The sequence below is a fragment of the Panulirus ornatus genome, chromosome 38, assembly GCF_036320965.1.
Source record: "Panulirus ornatus isolate Po-2019 chromosome 38, ASM3632096v1, whole genome shotgun sequence".
Lineage (NCBI taxonomy): Eukaryota > Metazoa > Arthropoda > Malacostraca > Decapoda > Palinuridae > Panulirus > Panulirus ornatus.
Window position 1 is genome coordinate 2527587 of NC_092261.1, and position 25391 is coordinate 2552977.

The 25391-nt window shown below is 41.4% G+C and overlaps 2 protein-coding genes across 2 annotated transcripts; both read left to right on the forward strand.

Annotated features, from left to right (window-relative positions):
• Positions 1-10240: 10240 nt before the first annotated feature.
• Positions 10241-15788, forward strand: LOC139760793 (uncharacterized). Its single transcript, XM_071684397.1, has 4 exons — positions 10241-10403; positions 12020-12098; positions 13621-13726; positions 14056-15788. Exons 2-4 carry the CDS (start codon positions 12034-12036, stop codon positions 14191-14193), a joined length of 309 nt encoding a protein of 102 aa, XP_071540498.1. The 5' UTR covers positions 10241-10403; positions 12020-12033; the 3' UTR covers positions 14194-15788.
• A 3761-nt stretch (positions 15789-19549) lies between these two features.
• Positions 19550-25070, forward strand: LOC139760794 (uncharacterized). The gene is made up of 4 exons (XM_071684398.1): positions 19550-19697; positions 21398-21501; positions 21939-22044; positions 23509-25070. Exons 2-4 carry the CDS (start codon positions 21437-21439, stop codon positions 23644-23646), a joined length of 309 nt encoding a protein of 102 aa, XP_071540499.1. The 5' UTR covers positions 19550-19697; positions 21398-21436; the 3' UTR covers positions 23647-25070.
• The last annotated feature ends 321 nt before the right edge of the window (positions 25071-25391 follow it).

Below are 25391 nucleotides of genomic sequence, written 5' to 3' on the forward strand. Positions count from 1 at the left end.
CGTTGATTCAGGCTCGGCGAACCTCAGTTTATTGGACGTAGAGTGTTTTTTCGTGAGGATTTTCTAGAATGAGTTATATGACATAAGATTAGTTACTTTATTACCCTAGTATGTTGCTCCATTACCTTCAAATACTTGGGTCGAACCTATACACGAGGCATATAGTAAATGATTTCTTGGACAAAAATCAAGGTTCGATCTATACACGAGGTAGACTTACAGACGAGTTTATAAGGTACACTATACATAGTCACTTGTTTCTGAAACCTTTTTTGTAGGTACTCTAGCCTTATAAATTTCTGTATTTGAATTCAACCTTGTTTGTAGGTACATAAAATGAAAAGCGCGCACACACCACACCCTTAAGTACGAAACCTCATACACAAGTACGAAGAAATGAAAAACACACGCAACGGTAAGTGTTTTTGGAATCGTTTTCAGTTAAATGTGACGAGAAGGTAGGAGGTCTATCCCGTCTGCAGCTGTATGTATGACTTGTGATTATAATTGTGGTCATTGTGCCGCTTCCCTACCCAACGTTCCACCTCACTTGCGCTCTAACTATGATAAACACTGTCTTAGTGCCGTAGATTGTTAGGTCATCCCTTCAGCTTCACTTTCCCCCTGCCTCTCTCCCTCTCTCCTCCTCTTCTAGGCATCCATCATCCGTCCCTGGTCCAGACTGTGGCAGGGGCGGGGTCGCCGCCTAACAACACGACCACAAACAGACCTTTCGTGGTGACGTAGCATTCCCAGAACAGTGTTGTTGGGATTGCTTTGTCGGACTTTCCATCCTCGGTCGTGAAAGAGACACGTTATGTCACTCCTTCACCTGCGGACTGTCACTGGTGGCTGTCAACCATATGGCTTTCGGACTTATTACTTGCTAGCTCGTTTTTTTGTCGACACTTGTAAACCTAACGAAACTTAGGGAAAACCTGACCTAACCACTATGGTGAGAAAGCGTCTGATGAGGAGACACTCACGGATGCCCACAGTGTTTCATATAGTTGGATACTTAAGCCTCGTGGATGCTTAGCAACCCGGCCCCGGCCATCCTGGGATGTACAGGAAGATAAAAAAAAAAGAAAAGTGTGAGTGATGGTCAAGTGTGACGGCTCCAAGGAAGAGAGGGTTTGATTGTCAAACTGAGAGAGTTCTGTTCTTTTGAAAGAGGTTCGATTCTTGTTATGTGAAGATTTAGTTGTACTGCAGTTGTCTTAGTGCTGCTCATTTTTGCACAAATGGTTCATTCATACAACTGAAGTTTTAGTCGGAACATTGATGGGCTTCACTTACTCCACTGTAGGGGTCATTTGACTTAATGATTGGATTCAGTTGTACTGTAAATGTTCATTTGTAGTGATGAAGATTCACTTGTCCTACTTGAGGAGATCGCATTGATGAAGTTTAGATATACTGAAGGGATTCATTTATACCAGAAGTGTTCACTTGTACAAATAAGCAGATATAGATATACTGAAGGTGTTCAGTTGTCCTGCAGTGGTGTTCCAGTTGCAGTTACCATGCTTGAACCACTGCTCGTGATATTACACAGTGGCGTCGTCTGCAGGACTGGCTGGCTCATATCAGCGGAGACTTCATCTATTTACCATCTTCTGTCTCCATACCGAAGAAAATTGAAAACATGAATCGAGAAGAATTAAAGGATACATTACGCCCTCTTACCCACCCTCGGGTCCAGTAACCCACAATCGCCACGCTGCTATCTGTCAAGCGCGCTGATCTTGTGGGAAAGGTACGTGTGCTCGTCATGGTCACCATCCCTGGCCATCTGCTCACCTGGTCCAGGGTACCTCCATGTACGATCTTCTCGTTCCGTGATAGTGAGATGTCCTAAGAAACAGCTTTTCCAGCCTGTTGGGTTCGGCCCTTTTCGGTCGCTCATTAGATTCGCCGACATTCCTTACCTCCTGTGTAGGTTGTTCTGCTACATTGTATTCCGCTCCAGAAAATGATGTAGGGTTTGTGTAAAGTCATACTGCCTCCGTGTAACCTCCCTAGACACAGATTTTTACTTACCTGTTTATGTATCTCCTCCAGCCGCCCCTTCGTTAATGCTGGTTTATTTCCCTGCGTTCCCGCCTCCCTTGACAGTCGTGGGTCCAGGATATCAAGCGTGTGGCAGTCGCAGCTCGTGCATGGTAATATCTTGGCGGTCGCAGCCTGCGGACTCGTGGGCCGCTCTACCACTGCCGAGACTAGTGACTACAAGGTCTACCTGGACTGTCTCTCGGGACAGAACTTGACCAGCTCATGTTGAGAGAGAGAGAGAGAGAGAGAGAGAGAGAGAGAGAGAGAGAGAGAGAGAGAGAGAGAGAGAGAGGTGGTTGTAGTAGGAGAACGTACGAGAAAGCTGAAGAGGGTGTGCTGAAATGGTTTTGACATATGGAAAGGATGATTACACATGATGGATGTGGACTGAACTGGGAGGGAGTGGAAGGATGGAGAGGTCTTGAGTGTTGTGAGCCTGAACATACAGGAGGGTGTGAGGTGTGTAAGGGAGAGAGCGAATTAGATTGATGTAGTGGATTACAAGGGACGATGTGTTGTCAATGGGCTGAACCAGGGCATATGAAACGGCCAGGGGAAACCACGGAAAGGTCTGTGGTTCCTGGTTGTGGATAGGGGGCTCTGGTGTTGATGCATTATACATAACAGCTAGAGGGTGGATGTGAGCAAATGAGACTTTTTTTTCCGTCTGCTTTTAGCGCTAACTCGCTATCGCGGGAAACGATAAACATGTATGAAAACATGAGTGTCGTTCAGTGTATAATTATTAGTAAGGAAGAGATGGAAATAGAAGAAAGTTTCTCTCCAGAATATCTCTAAATGTTATACTATTTATTTTTTTTGTTTTATCTTACATGTGTCTGGCCACTTAGCCTCGTACAGTGTTGCTACGGTCAGCGGGGGTAATGGTGTTGTGTGAAGCCCTCTCAAGCTTTCAGTTTTCGTAATTTACTCTACCAAAAGTTCTCCTTCGATACCTAGAATAACAAGGTACACTCATATCTCATATTACCATGGTAAACCTTCAGTAGAATACCGTGGAAACTGTAAACCGTCAACCCTCGAGAACTGGTGGCTTCGAGAGGCTTCGCATTGCCCCTGACACTCGTGCAAGTCACTCGTTTAGAATTACGAGCTTGGTGTAATAGGATATATGACGTCATTCACATATTATTCACGTTGACTTCTACAATCTTAAGACGTAGAGTATAACGTGCAGGTTATGGAAACTACGTTTGTCCAAGGTAGAGAGGCTGGAGGGCTAATCAGCGGGCTAGCAACAAGGGCCACCGAGCGAGCGTAAGGGTTGAGGTTCGTACCCGGTATAAACATGGTGAAGGTAAACGTTCTCAATGTATGTTTATAGTCTCTTTTGCTCTGCCATTATTAACGTCATTTGTTTCTGATGCGTCGGTAGGACGAGGACATGATCAGGCAACTCACAAATATTTTTTTTCTATGTACATTTATAGCGGAAAGTTCTTTTAAATGGAATTAAGCTTAACTATCAGTGGAATTCTTTTCCCCAATTTCTTTAATTTCTAGCACAGTACAGAGTGAAAACAGGCATGCCTTACCGTCTAGCATCCATATTCTTTCCTCAGCAGTTTGAGGATACCTTGTGATGGTACGTTGTTCAAACACCATCGTATTATCATATCGCAAAAGTATGGCTTCTTTCATTTAGTTGAATGTAAGTAGACATAAGATCCATCCTGAAGTTGGAACGTTATTAGTGAAATATTGATGAACATTTTATTTTCATACAAAACGGCGGCGGGGGAGGGGGGGGGGGGTGGAGTAACTTTAAAATCTGATCTAACCTTAGTTCAGACTTCACTATTTACATGCGACTTCCAGTGATCAAACCAGTGGCGTGTTTAGCCTCCAGAACAGTAGGGAAAATAAAATAAAAATCGTTAAAATCATGTACGATGATTTTTATAAGTTGATTACTTAGTGTAATATTTATATTATTTATTGTACATGTGCTGTAAAGTCCCCGAACATAATAACTTAGTGGCAAACCACGATGCTTTGGCATAAATTCGTGGGATATAATTATTTTCAAAAGTTTAACTTATATTGTGTAAAGGGATGTTCAGCATAAAAACATTCACAAATTGTCAGAAACAAGAAAGTTTGGCTTTAAAGCCTTGCAGACAGTAATGACTTTCCTCAATCAGTTTAAGTGACATACAAAAAAAAAGAAGGATGTCAGAACGTAGATTAGATAAGTCAGAACGTAGATTAAAGTTCTCTAAAGATGTGTCTGAAGTGTGGTAACATACTTGCATTATATTTTCGTCGGGAGAGCGTCGAAGCAGTGCATTAATTTTTTGCGGCGCGTGTTAGTACAGTTACTTTCAAACAGATGTTACCATCATGATAAATCCTTATATATATATATATATATATATATATATATATATATATATATATATATATATATATATATATATATTATCCCTGGGGATAGGGGAGAAAGAATACTTCCCACGTATTCCCTGCGTGTCGTAGAAGGCGACTAAAAGGGGAGGGAGCGGGTGGCTGGAAATCCTCCCCTTTCTTGTTTTTTTTTTTCAATTTTCCAAAAGAAGGAACAGAGAAGGGGGTCAGGTGAGGATATTCCCTCTAAGGCCCAGTTCTCTGTTCTTAACGCTACCTCGCTAACGCGGGAAATGGCAAATAGTATGAAAAAAAAAAAAAATATATATATATATATATATATATATATATATATATATATATATATATATATATATATATATATAAGAAATTTGTACAACTCTTTCCCCAAGTAGCATTGCTTCGGTTGACTTTCATTCTAGCATTTTTGAAGCGATTATACATCTGCTCAGCTTACATATGGCTGGAGAGAGTGAACTACCCTCATAGGGTGACGTCAGCGTGTGACGTAACCGGGGAAAGCCAATCACGGCGTGAAATTTGAACCCATATGGTCATTTGCTTAGGTTCCCGAGAGCTGTTACCAGGAGAGGAAGAATGAGGGTGGGGTCGGGGGTAATTAAGTATATTCACGTAGAATATAAAAGGCTCATGTAACCAGAGAAATGAAAAACAAGTGTGTGTTATATTACTCCGAAGGTTAAACTTAGGATAAAGCATCCGTGAAGGTCCGTTATGTGAAGCTGACTGTGGGTATGACTGCCACCCTGCTGTCTCTAAGAAATGCACACACACACACACACACACACACACACACACACTGCATATATATATGGGATCATACAATAGATATAGATATAATAGGAAAAGCTATTGTAAAACTGTGCTTCTTTGTGTTCCGAAGTTGGACGAAGAGATGTGTCTTGTATATGATGTATGAGGGTTGAGTATGGTGGTGGAGACTTTAGTTAGCATACAGGACTGTTGATCGTGGGTGGAGACAGAAAAGACATCGACATGTGTACAAAACTTTACCGTCAAATAAGGATTTTTGGAAAAGAGATAATCGTGAATGAAAAGTGTAAGTTGTGTTTTTGAAGTAAAATGGTAAAGTGAACCAAATAGGTGGTAAGAGCCTGAGCAGTTAGGTGAAAAAGAGTTCTAAGAAGTGAAAGAGGTATTCATAGAACACACGAATGACCGGGTATAGTGGGGCTGGGAGCTGGGAGATTCAACAAAGGCATTACCAGAACTATGAGGGAAGTGGTATTGTGACGGAAAACTAGAAGTGATATTGTTTTGAAAATAATGAACATAGCTCGGGCAAAACCTGGCCAACTCATTACCATTTTGGGTTACAAGAAAATAGAAATGCAAGAGAAAACAATGAAGAATTTACTTACGACTCTGGAGTCTCGCTTATGTTTGTGGACCTGGCAGAGAGGCTGTAGGAAGAGAATTCCACTGCTTCGCTGGTCGAGGAAAGGCCGTATATACGGGTCAGCCATCGCGTGGCTCCACACACACACTTATGTCCTGTATGGATGGGTGTTCATAGATGGGGGAAAATTTAATGATACATATGATGAATGGAATATGTAATACGAGGGTGGAAGAGTAGTCGGTGTTCTGAATGGTTTCGTGAAGTGATTGTTCCGTTGGGTGAGGGTAAAACCTGCGGCAAATAGATAAAGAAATAATTTTTATCATAGACGCCAAAATAGTACAGCAGCGGTATGGTACTGGTCGTGGATACGGTGATGGAACGGAAGGGGTCTCTGCTGTTGTTGCCTGGGGACGATGCTGCCCCTCTATACGTTGAATCTGAGGAGTTGATGGACAGATTGGTGGGTCGCTTATGTGACAAAAATAGGAGGAGGATACTGAGAGAAAATGCGAAAGTTTTCCGTTTTTGAATGGGAAGACCTTCCTTACGATTCCGTCAGTATCACTGCAGTTGAGGTGAAACTTGAGAAGAGTAAGGTATTGTGGAGTGGTGATGGATGAGGGAGGGTATTAATAAAGCATAAGAGCACCTGAATGTCTAGAAGGAGAGCCTGAAGTGGTATGAGAGCCGTGGAGATCTGGAGGAGGTGTGGTTTGTGTACCAGAACACTACATGTTGGATGACTCGTCCCACCTCTCCTGGGCGTATGTAGCAACCTTCGTTTCCTTATGAGGAATAAGTAAACCGGAGGTCAGTAGAAACGGGCATAATATGTAGGATAGTAGCATTCACGAGTGAACAGTGAATGAAGACGCAAGAAATGTGGGCAGTATTAAGATATGGTAAATGCACGTGGATGATAGGGATAAGATCTTGGGTGCTCTAAGGAGCATGTATGAGGGGGAGAAGTGAGTTACCGTTATGGCAGTAATAAGTGGGTTGGAAGATCGAGTAATCACGACTGTTATCTTGATGAGAGACTTGGGCTGTGAGGGCAAATTAGAGAAGGAGGAACGAGGTGTTGGGAATGAAATGCCTGAGGACGATTTTTGGTGTGATGTGGGCTAATTTTGTAAGGAACGACAGTATAAGAAGTAGGAGTGGTAGGAAGAGCATTTAGGTTGAGAGGGCTGATAAGGGTGTTCTAAAATTGTCCCTGTATATAGATAGGATAAATGAAGGTGGACAAACTAAAAGTATCTCTGTATCAAAGGTAGAGGAAGCAAGGGGGTGGGGAAACCCTAGAAAGGAGATGGAAGGATGGAATGTGAAGGAGGCTTTGGGCGTATCTGGGCCTTGACATTCAGGTGGGCGAGAGGCGTGCATGGGATACACTTAAACTGAATTAATGTGATATAGAAGGGGCGACGTACTGACAGTGGACTGACCCAGGGAATATCACGCAGTCAAGCTAAGCCGCGGAGTGATCGTGGAGACCTGGCGGATGATGATAAGTTTTGTTTCCGCGACAACATACGTGACAGCTACAGACTGAGAGTGTGCCTGACGCTACCTTGCTAAGGCGGTGGGGACACTTGTGGTTAATGATGATGATAATAATGAAAAAATATAGATAATATATAAACTTTATTTAATAAGTATGAGGCAAAGGTTGAATATTTAAGGAAAATGACATGACTGGGGTAGAGGATCAGGCACGTAGTCTACAAACAAATTGGAAGGTAATGTTAGCTGGTTGTCAACAGATGATTGATGATGGTCTCAGTGGCTGGGCTGGGGCTGCTTCCGTAGTGATCTGCACCAGCTGGTTGCAAACCCATGCTGTGCGTTTTCGCGTGTATACCTACAACGTGTCTGTAAGTGTGTATGAGTCATTTCCTGTGCTCCAGAGTGTTGTATACTGTGGAGAGGAACATACCTCCCTCAGTTGTTTATTTTGACAAGCATCATCTCTCGGTGTCATATATAGAAACGGTCCTGTAGGAGATACCGTTTGTCCGTTCATCATGAAATCCTGTTTCACCAGTTTTGTTGACTGTTGATAATGGACCGTATGTAATTATGACACAACGATGACGGTGAATATTGCTAGCGAAACTTAAACGTTGTGTCTGGATGAGCCACCTCGCTGTATCGTCCGCCTGGTTATATTGGGATGGGTGGGGGTGGTGGTGATCCAGGCGAGATGGCACGGATGAACGAATCTGTTCCTCGGAAATGATTCATCTGATGTGACGGTGCAGTGACGTAGCCCTTTGTATGTGGACCATTGTACTTTACAGTGTGAGGCATCCTGTTGTTCAGGATATTCACTTTTTCAGAAAGTAATCTGACTGACGGATACGAACACGCACGGATCATACCTGTGTGAGAGGAAGGCGTAAACGCGCGTCTTGACCAGTGATGAAACTAGGTTTATGTCAGAACATCTGTTGAAAAGTCTAGAGAAAATTACATATGTCAAAGTATCAAGAAGTATCTGTAGATCCTTATTACAGTGACCAGAGGGTTGTAGATCACTATCACATTGACCAGAAGGTTGTAGATCACTATCACATTGACCAGAAGGTTGTAGATCACTATCACATTGACCAGAAGGTTGTAGATCACTGTCACATTGACCAGAAGGTTGTAGATCACTGTCACATTGACCAGAAGGTTGTAGATCACTGTCACATTGACCAGAAGGTTGTAGATCACTGTCACATTGACCAGAAGGTTGTAGATGACTATCATTGTGACCAGAAAGGTTGGAGATGTTTCTCACCCAGAAGCATTCGGACCACACGTACTGTTGTCAGAGAAGTTGGTTACGACATGCGGCGTTCCTCCCAAGACCAGTAGTCCCAGAGAACTGGTAATCATCCACCAACCTGCGGCAGACTTGCTACACGTCTTGTTTATGTTCAGACGAGGGGGGGGGGGGGTTGTCCCAGTGTCACACCCCCTTAGTGTTGGTGTCCAGGCTCACGACGACACATCCTAAGGTCGTTATCGACGGATAAGTAGTTGCTGTGTGGTAGTGGGTAGGTTAGCCATTACTGGGTCTGTTCATGTCTCGGTTGATCAACACGGGGTTGGTTAGGGATGAGGTGGTTATAGGGGTTGGTTGCAGGTGGGTTGGCCAACGGTTGGTTTCTCTCGTGAGTGGGGTTGGTCCTATTGGGGAAGGTCGAAAGTGGTTGGTCGTGATTGGGTTCTTGTCACTGGGTTAGTTATGGTGAGGTTTGACGTCATTGAGTACAGACAGCAATCCACGCCTTTTTTTTTTTTTAAGTCTCCCACTTGTTAGGTGTCAAGTACAGTGATTATCATCACGGAACTTATATTTCTATATTTTCTTATTGTTATTTTCTGTAGCACATCATCATCATCATCATCATCATCATCATCATCATTTGCGAAATAATAATAATGATAATAACAATGATAATGATAATGATAATAATGATAATAATAACGATGATAATAATGATTATATTAATAATGATAATAATGATAATAATAGTTTTTCTCTACATATTAGTTATGTCGACACAACGTCGTTTGAGACTTCTAATAAGAAATTGATTTTGCACACACACACACACACACACACACACACACACACACACACACACACACTAGCCTATGCAAGGAACCCATTTTAGCGATGAACAGCTGCCTGGACTGTGGACCGGCTGCCGCGACCAGGACTCGAACGTACGTGAGTTTGATCCCAGTCACACGTATATTGAGGTATTTCCGTGCGTGTCGTAGAAGGACCGCGGGCTGGTATTGTTTGGACCAGGAGGTGTTGATGTCATGGGGACTGTAGGTAGGAGAGGCCACCTCACAACACACTAGAGAAAGTACCTTTAACAACCCGACCAGCCACACGGGACAGCACCACAAGATGTTCAAGTGAAGAACCCCCATAGTACGGTGGTTAGCAGTGGAACCCACCCATGAAACAGGTTCGCGTCCCGGACGTGTCAGCTGTCTCACAGCTAATCCAGCTGTACATCCATCCCTTTGGCGAAGCTGCTCGATGAATGGGTACCTGGCGTAAGCTGGGGGTGTGTATATTTGTAAACAGTAGGTTAAGACGTGGTATATACGAGATGTTTGTGTGTATACACAAGGTTAAGAGACGGGGCAACACGAGAGTAAAATATTCCATAATACACAGATGGTAATGAGAGTGGGGGTGGCGAGGCTGGCTGGGCCTGCCCCTCCCACTGACCTTGCCCCTGAAGTAAGAGATGCCCGGTACAGCAGAGTGGCAGCCAATGGCACCCCACAGGAAAACGTTCCAGAGAGTGCCAGCGACGGGCATGGTCGCTAAGGCGTGATCAGCCGCTGTCCACGTGGACACGCTGTATATAATATAGTCGGAGCTCCACCTGAACCTCAGTAAGGCGCTTGTGGTTGTGCGAGCGTGTTGGAAGGGCTTCTCCCACCGTGGTTTGCATTAGACCATCTCTAAACAACCACTAACTGCCCTCACCGCCCGCACCTCCAACCACAAGACTCAAGTTTCCACAACACTAAAACCAGACCTACTTCACAAGTAAGTCAGCATTATGTCACACTCTATCTAAACTTATTAATTCCTGACCCGGGATAAGTTTCTTGGTAATTCGCACGTTTTCCGGTTGGTTGAACCCATTCATCAAATAGGAAAGAAATGGATTTTGTCCCCATACTGGAAGTTACTAAATCACTTCATTCCAAAATTTTCTCCACATTGTCACATCACCCAATTATTTAAACCAGAAGAATTTCAGTCGAGTTCCTATGAAGTATCTGAAATTTTCCCATTATTTATGTATAATTAACATTCTATGAACTTAAAACCAGTAATATAGTTCCACCTCTGTGTATGACACTAAACACGACAACGAAAGGTACAACGTAAGGTTTATATATAATTTTTTCATATATATGTAAATGGTACTTTACAGATCGAGTTATAGATTAGCATTAAGGTTAAACGTCGCCTTTAAAGGTAGCAGTTCCGTATCGGGACAGTTGTGGAGTTCATGTGGCAGGAGGGCAATTTACGTGTTCAGCAGGCGAAGGTCCACATTTATGTGTTCTTAGAATCAAATGATAAACACTTGAAGGTGTTCATACATGATAAACACTTGAAGGTGTTCATACATTTCATTGTCGTTGGATGAATGTTATTGTTAACGGCCTTAATGATCCTGGTAGTAGACAGGCTTCGAGTCCCAACACCTAATCAACCCAGGCCATGCAAAATTGTTGGGATGTTTGTGCACTTAACCGTTACTTTTAATATCTGAGGACATTAATTTGTTTTTTCGGATGGAGGTCATAATTTGCCTTTGACGTCCATAACGACTCAAGCAGTTCGTAGGCACAGATCGCAAACAACCAACCTTGTCACGCCATAACGGAACCCCGTGTACAACAGTACGCACATTCATCAAAAATCTCCTTCACGCTCAGACACACGAGCCGAGCAGCGATAATGACGGAGCCTCAAGAACGTACGTGCATCCGTTACCAGATTATAATGACACAGCCGAGAACAGGCTGTCCCTCACACGAGAGCGAGCTTAGGCTTGTCCTGGCGATTCTTCACTCAGTGTTAGTGTGAGGGAGTACGTGCTCCTTAACTTACCTTACAACACAAGAAGATTTTACGAAGGGTGGTGGGCTATAGGCCCAAGTAACTAACGAATCCCGTCTCACCAGCTAAGTAGCAGTTTACTTTCCCAAAATCATATATATAGACACGCTATATATAATATATATATATATATATATATATATATATATATATATATATATATATATATATATATATATATATATATATATATATATAATCTGGGGATAGGGAAAAAATAATATTGCCCGCGCATTTTGTGCCTGTCGATAGCGACTAAGAGGGGTGGGAACGTTGGCTGAAAATCCCTCCCTCTTGTATTACTCTCCACAAGAAGGAACAGAGCAAGAAGGAACAGAGCAAGAAGCAACGTGAGGAAGTTTCTTAAGGCTCAGTCATCTGTTCTTGACGCTACTTCGTTCACGCGGGAAATGACATGCATGTATGAAAAATATATATATAAATGTACATTGGTGATATGCAGTTTTAGTGTTATATTTGTTCAGAATAAATGGAAATGAGAGAATTATTTCCTTTCTTATCGATAGCCAACGTCAGCAAGATGAGAACTACAAGAACAGCCATCACCTTCTTCGTCGCTTCCTGCTGCCTTGCTCTTCTTATCCAGTAAGTGGCTGGCAACACCCGTGGATGGCGGTAGCTTAATCTCTCTATACTTCCTGCCTCACAACTGCTCACGTCTTCTGATGTACCACTGCTCACCTACTGATCATGACATAGACTTACTGACCGGCATTCCTCTTCCTTCTCTTGTTATTGACTGCTTGGGTATTTGTGCTACGTCCCTTGTTATTTACTGCTTGGTAACTCATTATGACTCATGAAGCTTATTTGATACGTCTCTCTTAACTACTTAGCAACTGCATTACCACACCTATCATGTAAAGCTTGACGACTCTAGGTCTTAACCTTTTATTGTTTAGCGAGTCATTCTTACTGCTGCATCTTAGTCCTGGATGATATCACTCACTGTTTGTTACTGCATGGGAACATTCTCTGCCCGATCGTTATTAATGAGGATTTTGAAATTTAGTTTCGTTTTCTTTAGTGGACATTATTCACTTTCCTTTTCCGAAGATATGAAGTACATATTTACTTACATGCAGTTTCAGCTCACCATTCATCAGTAACATAAGTTCGTCTCCAACTACACCACAGGCCGTCTCACCGGCCATCTCGCAGTAATAATGGTGTACATGTAACCAGACAACTCGCACAACATCGCTCATGCTCATCTCCCTCCCTCCCCACCACCCGCGACACTCGCCACCACCTTTTAACACACTTTCTCCCCTGGCTCAAGCATGTCACCATATCGTCATCCATATACCTCATCAACACTAGCTAACTCTTAATCCACCTTCATCACTAATACTCACCTTATCATCCATTTCATTTATCAAGACTTCCACATTATCACCTTCATGATCCGCCTCCTTATCCACCTCCCATAGCATTATCCACGTAAGCTTTTCTCTTTTTCATGATCATTGTTTACCGTACTATTTTCCATTCCTGAGGCTGCCCATTGCACATCCATTAACACTAACCACTTCCATTACGTGTACAGTCCGCTTTTTTTTCTATCAAAACTATCAATTTCAACTTTCATCATCCATCAATAACATTATGTAACATTGGCATCCATCGTGAAATCTGCCTTCCTCAACATCATTTGTCCACCACAGTATCCGCGTACTTCATAATTATTCAGTACGCTGTCCACTTCAGCATGAGTATTCGCCAGTGTATCCACTTCCAGCATAATTATCTATCACAATATCACTTGTATCAAGACATACACCATTTACCTTCTTTGATCTCTGAGTTTAGAATTATATGAACGCCATGATACTTAGTATTGTTACGTTCATTAAAAAAAGTTATAATTGTGTTATATAATTTTGATCGAGATCATATTTCAAAATTTTACCAGTTTATCGAAAACAGGTTTGCCACCTGTAAGAATCAATGTTTTGTATGACATTGCTCAGTAACCATTTATATGGTTTTTGATACGTATAGTAATTAACAAACTTGATAGTTCTTGTATTTCATTGTTAACCATGTTTTGGACACGCTTGCAAGGCGTTATTCTTATCATTAGCATTATTATTATTTTCGTCAGGGAAGCGACTGCAGCCCCAACCTGCAAAGAGCGCGACCAGCCTGCGCCAAGCGACTGCACGTTCGGCGTGGCGACTGACTGGTGCCGCAATGAAGTTTGCGCCAAGGTAAGCACTCGCTCCTCGAACTTCCAGACTTACCCGACATACTGGAAGTTGATGTTGGCGGACCACTTAATACTGTTTATGAAAAAATACTTCATGAGAATAACATTAAATTATGAATGTAATTGGAAGTCATGACTTGTGTGCTTTACGTATTGTTTACAACTGTCCCTAGCCTAGTGTGACACTTAGTCGTGAAAATGAGTTTCTGGGAAGTGATGCTGGTGAACCAAGCGACTCCAACAAATGTTTTCACACCAGATAGATTGTTTACCCAGTGTTTGTTAGCTTACGATTGTTTGTAAATTAATGTAGCTCCTTCTTTGTTGCAGGGTCCAGGAGAGAGATGCGGCGGAGTCTGGTGGGAGGAAGGTAAGTGTGGGCTAGGAACCTCCTGCTCCTGCGGCATCTGTACTGGCTGTTCTAGTGTCAAAGCTGGCAAATGTTCACCCCCAATATTCAATTGTTAGGCAGGCCTTCACTACCACTCACGTACCTCCATATGACTCTGGCCATTTCTGTCGGCCGCTAACATCTAGTTGAGGTACCTGATGATGACGCCTCTGCTGCTAACTGGGACCATCTTGCCTAGGTACGTGTTGATGACGCACGCCTTTTCTGTGTGCCAGCTGCTATTATCTTGCCTAGGTCCATGCTGGTGACGCCTGCTCTTCCTTCGTCTTGCAACTACCTTCGTCAGGAACTTGTCAACCAGAATCTAGCTGCTCGACGGAACTAGCAAAAGCCTCGGCCTTTATTCAAGATCAAGTATCGTGACTTGGCGTCCTCCGCTACGGTGGATTTCTCCTCTTCGTCTGACTACGTCTGTGGCATATGCCTGGCAGCGTGGACGGGCTAGCATATTTCTGGCCGCCACGTTGTAAGACATTTCAGCAACGTCCATCGGACATGTTTGGCTACACCAACAAAATTAACCTGGGCCAGATTTTGTGCTGTATGATACAGGGTCTTACGTTTGCTAAATATATTGTAGCCTATTGCATAAATACGCTTGTGATAAATAAGTACAAATACTTTTAGTAGGAGGTATTTAGCCAAATCCTCTGTACTCTGTACCTCCAGCACTGTGCCCGGGAGGACGCTCTAGCTCACTAGCAATCTCTGGCCGATGGACTTATTATTATTATTATTATTATTATTATTATTATTATTATTATTATTAATGATTTTATCATGCGAGAAACTATCATAAGTATATATAATCTGACAATACTTACGTCTTCCTCGTCGTCAGATGGTAATGCTGCACTATAGCCTTCCAAGTATCAAAAGAAAAATTGTCTTTCAGTAGATATGTGGTAGAACTAGAAATTCTAGATTACTTTGTTTTCGCACTCTCCGACCAAGTGAAAACTGTCACACTTAACTTTAATAATGTGTTGTAATATATAACTATTTTTGATAACTAAGCATTTTTGAAAGCATTCTTTTTGTACCAGTCGTATAATCCATAATTATAGAATCATCTGTAACACTTAGTAGCCTGTAAGTGATACAAGTGCAATTACTTGAAACATATATGTACTTAGTCGTAGTATGTCCACCAAAGGGCAGACTAATGTACCTGGGATTAGTAATATGTATCCAGGATGGACCTTGCCTGGGGTCAGTTGCATGTACCTTTGATCATCCTGTACTGCGATTATCATCTAGTGAGGGTCATCAACATGTACTCAGGCTGTACAACTGTACGTGGAGTCAACTTTATATTCCTGGAGTCATCAGTTGTACCTAGGATCACCATCTTCACCTGGGCCAGTTACGTGTCCCCCGGGGTCATGAACTTAATCATATGTAGGTTGACTCAAGAACTCAAGAACTTATGAATTGGGCCAAGCCCATGTACCTGAGGTCATCACTTGCTTGAGGCTACCCACAATTACCCAGGAGCAAGAATCATACTGGGTCAACTGCAAGTGCCTGTGGTCACTTGGGATCAGGTAGTTGAGTCCCGATTCCAAGAGCCTTGTACCTGAAGCGCCTCTCCCGCCTTGTTGCATGTGACCGCCCAACTGGGCCAGAACTCAATAAAGGTGGCATATAACATGACTTTTTCACTCTACACCTGATTGGCACAGACAGTTATCAATTTTGTATGAAAGTGGTTAGTAGTAGTAGGGAAACTTTCAAGATGTTACGGTACCGTAAGACCTTAATGGACCTAGTTCGACCTGACCTAGCCTAGACTTATCAGCACATTACCTTTTCCGGTATGGTGACGTTAAGGAAAAGTATTTTTCTCAATACCTTTAGTATATCATGAGACAGCCAAACCTAACCTGATCAAAACGGCTTGATACAATTCCGATAGGGTCGCATAGATAGCCTCTGCTGATGTGTTATTATGACACTTGTAAGAAACTGGAAGTCTTCCGAGAAGGTTACCAAGATGAAGCATTCGAGGATATTCACAGACGACCAGATTGGGGTTACCAGGACGAAAATTGAAGAATTAAGAGCAGTCGTGTTGAAAAAAAAAAAAAATAGAGTATTCCTTAGAACGTCTTGAATATTTTCGTTCTTATTATAGACAAAAGAAATGTTTACTAAGCGTTCAGTAGAGCAGTCCTAGCATGAGAAAAGATGAGAAGGTCGTGTATTTTCATTTTGCTCTGGATGTCCCGGATGGTTCAGGAGTAGCATTACTAACGATGTGTGAGGAACGAGTTAAACCAATACATTCATGGTTGGCACGTCGTCGTTGACCCTCAAGCGTTCAGTCAAGAGATTTTGATGATCCATTTCAACTGCAGCTCGACGATGTCCCTGCTTTATGAACGAACATTTGCTTTCGCCCGAGGAAGAATGAGTTAGATAATTCAGATCATTTCGTTCCCATAGTAACATACAGCAACATCACGGACTCGGAAAAAGGCAAACACTTACTTCTGAAAGATTGCGTGGAATTCTTCCTGCGCTGGATCATAGTTTGATACCAACTGAAATGTTCATCTCTATAACCGACCTCAACGTCGTCTGTGTGCCTTATTTGGTTGACTTTCTACAGATGTTAGGAGCACACTTGGGTCCTGGTTCCTCTCCAGATATTCCCACCTTTTACTCGACCCTGATCAATCTACAGCTAACTCTCCAACCGATGGAACTGCTAGCATTTTGCTGTAGCTGAGACAACATGGGCAACTAAATGAACACAAACACGCGCATATACATACATACATACATACATACATACACACATATATATATATATATATATATATATATATATATATATATATATATATATATATATATATATATATATATATATATATATATATACATATGTGTGTGTGTGTGTGTGTGTGTTTGTGTTTTCCCTTTTAGAAAGTTAAGATACAAGGAGGGGAGGGTTGCTATCCCCCCGCTCACGTCCCCTTTATTTGCCTTCTACGACACGCGAGAAATGCGTGGGAAGTATTCGTTCTCCCCTGTCCCCAGGGGTGGCGACGAGAATGGATGAAGGCAGCAAATATGAATATGTACGTGTGTATATATGTATAAGTCTGTAGGTATATGTATGTATACGTTGAAATGTATAGGTATGTATATGTGCGTGTGTGGGCGTTTATGTATATACATGTGTATGTGGGTGGGTTGGGCCATTCTTTCGTCTGTTTCCTTGCGCTACCTCGCGAACGCGGGAGACAGCGACGAAGTATAATATATATATATATATATATATATATATATATATATATATATATATATATATATATATATATATATATATATAAATCACTCGCCATCCATGCGATGAAGCCACATGACATTGTAAAGATTATAAACCGTTCTCTTCTCCTAAAGATGAGGGTAAGGTTTACGAAATGGTGAAATGTGATTTTCGTCTGTCATTCTTGTGAGCTTTTAAAATGAATTCAGAAAAGTTGTTTTCCTGTCTCCAGTAAAGGATTTGAACCAACATATGAAGGGTTGAGCAAGGAGGCAGGAAGCTTAGTGATGCCATGCGAGGAGGGCAGACATCTCGTTACTGTTGACGAACATTGAACCACAGTGTGGGGATTGGTTGTTGGTCATTAATAATGGAATGAAATATTGCACAAGGTTCATAAGGATGCTACAATAATATTATCATCTGTTGGTATACGAGAAATACGAAACCTATGATTTGATTGTGGTCAATAATAGATAAGAGATGTGTAACATCGGAGCATGATTTGTGTACCATGGCAGCATGATTTTATTGTTCCTACAAAGGATCCACTTTTCAACCCCAGGACTCCCATGATAAGGCTCCTGCAGCTTCAGGAATACATTGTAATGATGGACTCATTTGCAGTGAGAAGTTCCTTAACGATACTGTGCTGGTGCTGTTTGTGATGATGATACAGCCTCACCGAGAGTGTTGTAAGGCCCGTTCAGGCAGTCTGGTATTGGACTTATTATATCTATGAAAGAAAAAAATATCAAACTGCCGTTCACTATCACGCTTTTTCGGCCATTTGAGTGGGTGGCCAAGTCACAACACCAGCCCGATGTGTGGGTGGCCAAGTCACAACACCAGCCCGATGTGTGGGTGGCCAAGTCACAACACCAGCCCGATGTGTGGGTGGCCAAGTCACAACACCAGCCCGATGTGTGGGTGGCCAAGTCACAACACCAGCCCAACAATGTAGGATGGCAAGTCAGAGAACGAAATTAGAACTATGCAGAAAAGTCTCTCTCTCTCTCTCTCTCTCTCTCTCTCTCTCTCTCTCTCTCTCTCTCTCTCTCTCTCTCTCTCTCTCTCTCTCTCTCTCTCTCTCTCTCTCTCTCTCTATTTCCCTCGTGTCAAGATCAGTGCCACAAATATTAGAAGCACACGTTTGGAAAAAGTACTTTGTGACTCCTTTTTAATTTTGAGTTAAAAGTTATAATTTGAGTTGTCACTTTCCAATCAATTACTCATTCGTAAATGTCATCTAGTCCGTAGTAAGTATGCAAAGAGCAAATGAAGTTAACGCATGAATTATGTATAATTATTGCCATTATCATTTATCATCTCTTGGTCGTAATGCTTCGAGCTTAGTGTGTCATGTTTGGCGGGTATTAAGGAGACACATCTTTCCTAGAGGCCACACTGTGATCATCATCATGATGTGTTACAAGTAAGGAGGCTAACCTAACCTCCAGAGAGAGAGAGAGAGAGAGAGAGAGATTATATGCATATATTTGTCCACGTCACAATAGGGCAGTAAAGTAGGCATAATCACAACTTTCAGAGCAAGAGACGAAGTAAGAAATAAAAATGAATGTGAAATACTTCTGTAATATGGTATTTGAGGCATGGAAATTATTGAAGAAACAGTCAGTACGGTGTAAGTGATGAACCGGAGAAAGGTAAACTGTAAAGTTTGGACCAGTAAACAATTCTTCGTTAATTCCTTCAAAGATCAAGTGGTAGAGCCGGTGTCCTTGACCAGTGTGTATGGTCAGAGGGGAAGCCAACATGGTAGCGTCTCTCACGAGGTGATGGTATCATGAGGACTGTAGGTAGGTGAGGCTATCTCACAACAGGCTAGAGAAAGGTACCTTTAACAACCACAACAGGCCACACGGGACAGCACTACAAGATGCCATTTGTCGAGGTTCATCGCCACTCGCAACGGGCAGGCCGGCTGTCACTGGGGGCCCTCCTGACCTTGCCCCTGAATTAAGGGGCGCAGGGACACTAGAGTGGCAGCCAATGGCACCCGGGTAAAGAACGTTCCATAGAGTGCCAGCAAGGGATATGGTCGCTAAGGGCCGTGATCAGCCGCTGCCCACGTGGACACGCCGTATATAAGGCGGGTGGGGAGTCCTCTAGAACGTCAGTAAGGCGCCTATGGTTGCGCGAGCGTGTGGGGAAGGACCGTTTCTTGCGTGGTTTGTATAAGACCATCTCTAAACAACCACTAATTGCGCCATCGCCCGCGGCTTCCACTTGACCACTATTATCGGTTCTACTTCACAAGTAAGTCGGATTTAAGGAAGTTATTTCAGAATTTATTCAGACTTTATGTATACTTGTTCAGACATGTTTTGAAATATTTTTTCTTTATGTTTCTACGATTTCTGCGTTCTTAAGTTAGGCGAACTTGTCTCAAAACATGAATCCAGTGTCTCTGTGCTGACATTTAGTCACATCATTGTTAGACTTTGCTTCGTTCTTATGAAGGAGACCTTAAAGAGTTACACTTGTGTCCACAGTAAATGCTTTAACTTTCGTGCCTTCATTCGAAGAGGCTTATTTGTTTTTCTTAGAGCTAAGAAGTCATCTTTATTCCATGTCATCATATAACAACTGAGAAAATATTATAGAAATATTAGAGCATAAATCAGTATATTTTAGGTTCAACCTCAATTAACACGATTGTAGTAAGGCAGTAATACTAGTGTAACTGCCGGGTGTTCATGGTCGTGAGCTACTGTTAACATGACTTATGTTGAAGTTTTATAAGCAAGATCTTGTTAGCAAGATTTAGAAATTAAACCAGACTTCATCGTATCGTTTTATGAATACATTGTCAAATTTACTGGCAGGTTGTAGTTGCAAACGGATTAAACAGGTTTGATAGTGTGTGCAGTTCATACCGAAACCCGTACCGACTAGGCTCTTAAGTGTGCCATTTCGTTCCGTTTGTAAACTTGTGATAGTTCAGCTGGGAATCCATGCTGCCGTTGAAGATAGATGATTGCTACTATATATATATATATATATATATATATATATATATATATATATATATATATATATATATATATATATATATATTCATACACGTTGCATCAAACTCCGGATATCTTGTAACTTGTGGGGAAAAGTGTAATGATCGAATCATGTCTTTACCTTATTATTGACACAAATGACATGACTAAGCAAACCAGTTTTATTAACATATATATATATATATATATATATATATATATATATATATATATATATATATATATATATATATATATACGGTAACAGGAAAAGTGAAATATTGGTTATAGAAACTTTATACAACGCTTGATAATGCAGCACACACTTTCGTCGTTGCTGTGTATTCCTGCGGTGTGCGGTATACAGCGCTAACCCAGCTTTTTGGTAAAATCTCAAGTTACTTGTTGGAAGGTACTGCTTATACTCAGATAGTGGCTTTCATGTTGTAGTACTTAGCGTTACTGACCTGGGCTCACATTAAGTCAAATTCGTATGAGCTGGATTCCTGGATTCCCACACCCAACCCAGATGTTCATCCTCCACTCGGGACTGGTCGATAAATGGGTGTCTGGTTTATAGTGGGGTGTGTCTACATACACCCATAGTAGCAAAGACATTATATATACACACACACACTCATATATATATATATATATATATATATATATATATATATATATATATATATATATATATATATATTGGAAAGGATCACAATTTTGCGCGTGATCAAGATATTCCTATGAGTCCACGGGGAAAAATGAAACACGATAAGTTCCCCGTGGATTCATAGGAACATATATATATATATATATATATATATATATATATATATATATATATATATATATATATATATATATATGTGTGTGTGTGTGTGTGTGTGTGTGTGTGTGTGTGTGTAAATTTTGATAGTGAAACCCAAAAAGGAAATTAGATTTAACATTGTTTTTCTGTTTTATCAGGTGAGCAGCAGTAACTGATTTATTTCCAACATCAGCAAGATGAGAACTACAAGAACAGCCATCACCTTCTTCGTCGCTTCCTGCTGCCTTGCTCTTCTTATCCAGTAAGTGGCTGGCAACACCCGTGGATGGCGGTAGCTTAATCTCTCTATACTTCCTGCCTCACAACTGCTCACGTCTTCTGATGTACCACTGCTCACCTACTGATCATGACATATTGTCCGGCTTTCCTCTTCCTTTTCTTAGTACATAGTGCTTGGTAACTGTGCTTTGTTTCTCGACTCTAATTTCGAGGCTTCCTGTCAGTTTTTATTGCTTTATGAAATAATTTACAGTTGTATCTTAGCATCGAATTCTATTTTTTTTTATCTTAACCGTAATTATTAAGTAAGATAATTGAATGATTGAATAGTTTATGTAGATAATGACGTTTTTGCTAGAACTTCACTTAAGTGCGACATGTTAGATGTAATACGATCATTGTATTTCAGTATTTTTCTTAGGCAGATTATATCGTTATTTTACATTTTATGTTTCGCAGGGTAGCGACAGCAGCCCCTCGCTGCAAAGAGCACGACCAGCCTGCGCCAAGCGACTGCACGTACGGCGAAGTGAAGGACTGGTGCCGCAATGGAGTCTGTGCTAAGGTGAGCGCTCGCCACTTGGTCACCATTATCTACTGTGAGCACTAGAGGGTGATGTAGTATACTGCAGTCCTCTCTAATAGACGAATTAAGAATTTGTTTCTATATTGTAGGCGCATGTGAGTCTGTAACTCATGTTGGAGGTGCCAGATGGCCTCACAACAGCACCTAACATCCGCTGATAACTTAATCTTGGAATTACTTTATGTGATTGTATGTTAAGGCAGACAAGGAACAGAGATGTATTGAAGAATTTGATTGTCTTCAGAGTACAATTACTTCCTCAAATGTTGGGGTAAATTTGTGCTATGACAACATCGGTATAATTTCATGTTAAAAATAATGTGTAAGATATATTACTTAAACAAGTGTTTACTCAAGCAGTATAATCATTTTTGCTTTACCCCAAAGCTAGAACAACCCAGATATATGCTATATCTTTAATGTAATTCTTAAAATTTAACGGGTTAACCTGACATCACTAAAGTTAATCAAACGAAAATCGCCTTTGCGTTTACGAATGTATTGTCGAGGTCGTATGTTACTAACGAAGCTTTTCGAATGTTTTAACGAGTCTACTGAGATGTATTCTACTGCTTTACGTGTTACATAGGCTTGATGTATACTACCTTACCAAGTTACGCATCGTATAGGTAATCAAAAGCTTATACAGTTTACTAGACCATTGTATTGTAAAGGATGTAGGCCTGGACCTACTTTTGTGCCAACCTAACTCAATCTAAACTAAATAGACAAGGACGATCAAGTTTTGAGATTGTGAATTTAACGACTTTTTTCTAACCTGAACTGGAATGAATGGTAAAGTTGTAGTATTTGAACGTTATCCTCATCGTGAAAATGAACAAAAGCGGACTAGGCTACCATTGTTGAAATATGAGCTACTCTTATCTTACATTGTTGTCTCTGACGATAGATTATATTATTCTCTTGTGGTTCTGAAATTAGGTCCTTAAAAAATTACGTTAGAATAAAGTTGAGGCATCAGACATCATAGAGTTAAGAAGAACCAGACATTTGATGTGAAATCCTGCCGTTACTCATTTAGGATATTAGCTTATTGATTTTCACATGTTATGTGATAACGCTGTGTTATGTGATGTAGATTAGAATTAGGAGGACGTAGTGGAGACCATCATCCAACGTAGGTGAGCTGGGTAAACAAGGCAAAAGAGGAAAAATACAATATTATTTTCGAAAGAGAATTGGAGAATACATGGCGTGAAGTTACGGCTCATATGATTAACAAAAGCAAGGAACGAGTTACAACTTGCTTTTTTTTGTAACTCAGGTAATGCTGTAACAGTCTTGTAGGTACTGGAGAAAGGCGAATTCTCAGACGTCATCATAATATTAAGATATCTTAGCTATCAAGTTTTTAATGGCAGACAGTTTACTTAATCCTAGTTCGTCTGTGTCAGTGTGAATATTTTTTTTTTTTCCTTTCAGGGTCCAGGAGAGAGGTGCGGTGGACACTGGTGGAAGGAAGGCAAATGTGGGCTGGGAACTTACTGCTCCTGCAACGTCTGTACCGGCTGTTCTGCTGTTGTGAATGGCGTTTGCTCAGCGCCCACATTAATTTGTTAGATAGGCCTTCACTACCACTTAGGGACTTCCTTATGATATCTGCCTTTCTGCTGATTGCTAAATCCTTTTTGATGTTCCTGGTAATGGCACCATTCTCGCCTGTGCCACACACTAGTGTAGGTACATACATGTTGATGGCGCTCTTCCTTCGCGACATTTGTCAAATCTTGTCTAAGTTCCTTCTGATGGTTCCTGCTCCTTCCTCACCCTCCCTTGCCTTCCCCAGCAATTTGTCAGGCAGGCTGTCGCCGCTCGACCAAGCTAACTAAAACCTGGACCTCAGCTCTACATCGGCTGTTGTGTCCTACGCCACAGTGAATTTATCACCGTCTGACCACGTCACCAAAATATGCATGAAAAAGTTGATATCCAGTTTGACGAAGGTTTTAGAACGTGTGTATGTGTGTTTGTGTGTGTGTGTGTGTGTGTGTGTGTGTGTGTGTGTGCGTGGCAAAGGCCACAAAACATGGTCACATCCAATGGGACGTGTTTGATTAGACAGTTTCATAAGTCTGGCCAGGTTTTGTATTGTACGATAATGGATGATACATTTGCTAAATGTTTTGTAGCCTATTGCATATATTCGCTTGTGATACATTAGTACAAATATAAATAGTACGAGGTATTTAGCTACGTCATCTGTACCTCCACCACTGACCCAGGAGCACCTGTATAGGCATAGCTCACTCACAAGCAATCTATTATTATTATTATTATTATTATTATTATTATTATTATTATTATTATTATCATTTTCATTATTAATGAAGAAAGGCATTTGTAGAATGTACAGTATGTATACAATTCTTACACCATTCTTTTTTTGTAATCGCTTCCACCAAGCGAAACTAAAGTTGGATTATTCATTTCTTATATATAACTATTTTTGATAACATTATGAAATCCTACCAGTTGTATCAGTGTTACACTATAACACACTGTGGCTTGTTTCTCGTAAGTGCAATGTGTGTGTACTTAGTAGTACTTATACCCTCCAAAGGGCAAACTAAAGTATCTGGGGTTGATTATATATGTATCTAGGATCGACCTTGCCTGGAGTCAAGTTACGTATTTCTTGGACCATCATGTACTGCTGCGGTTATCAACCAGCAAGGGTCACCAACATGTACCCTGGCTGTACATTTGTATGTTGGGTCAGCATTATGTTTCTGTAGCCCCACAATGTTCCCGGGTTACCATCTTTACTTAGGCCAGATGCGTGTTCCCGGGTTTGTGAACCTTGTGGGGTTATTTTATGTTTGGACTCAAGAAGTTATGCTGTGGGTTATCCACATTTACCCAGGATCAAGAAGTGCATGAGTCAACTGCAAGTGCCTGACTTAGGGTTAGGTGATGCACCTCTTCCGCCTTGTTGCATGCGTCAGGCCAGCTAGGCCCGAACTCAATAAAGGTGGCATATTAAATGACTTGTTCATTCCTCACCTGATTGCCCGAGTCGAATATTCATTATGCGTTTCCATATTGTAAGGCCTAAAGGTCATAATTTGGCATGAGAGCACCTGCCTGTAAGTCTTACATGTAAGAAAACAAAAATGTTCTAAGAGTACAAAGTTTTTGCTTGGTTTTGCAATTGATTATAGGATTCTCAGTGGCTTTTGTGTACGTTCGCCTCATATTTGACTCAGGGCTTTCATCTGAACACTCTACTCGACCCAAAAAAGCGTTGAAAGGTTGAGAGGAGTGAAAGTTACTGAGTAAAGCAAAGAGGCGGGAATGTTTTCTAT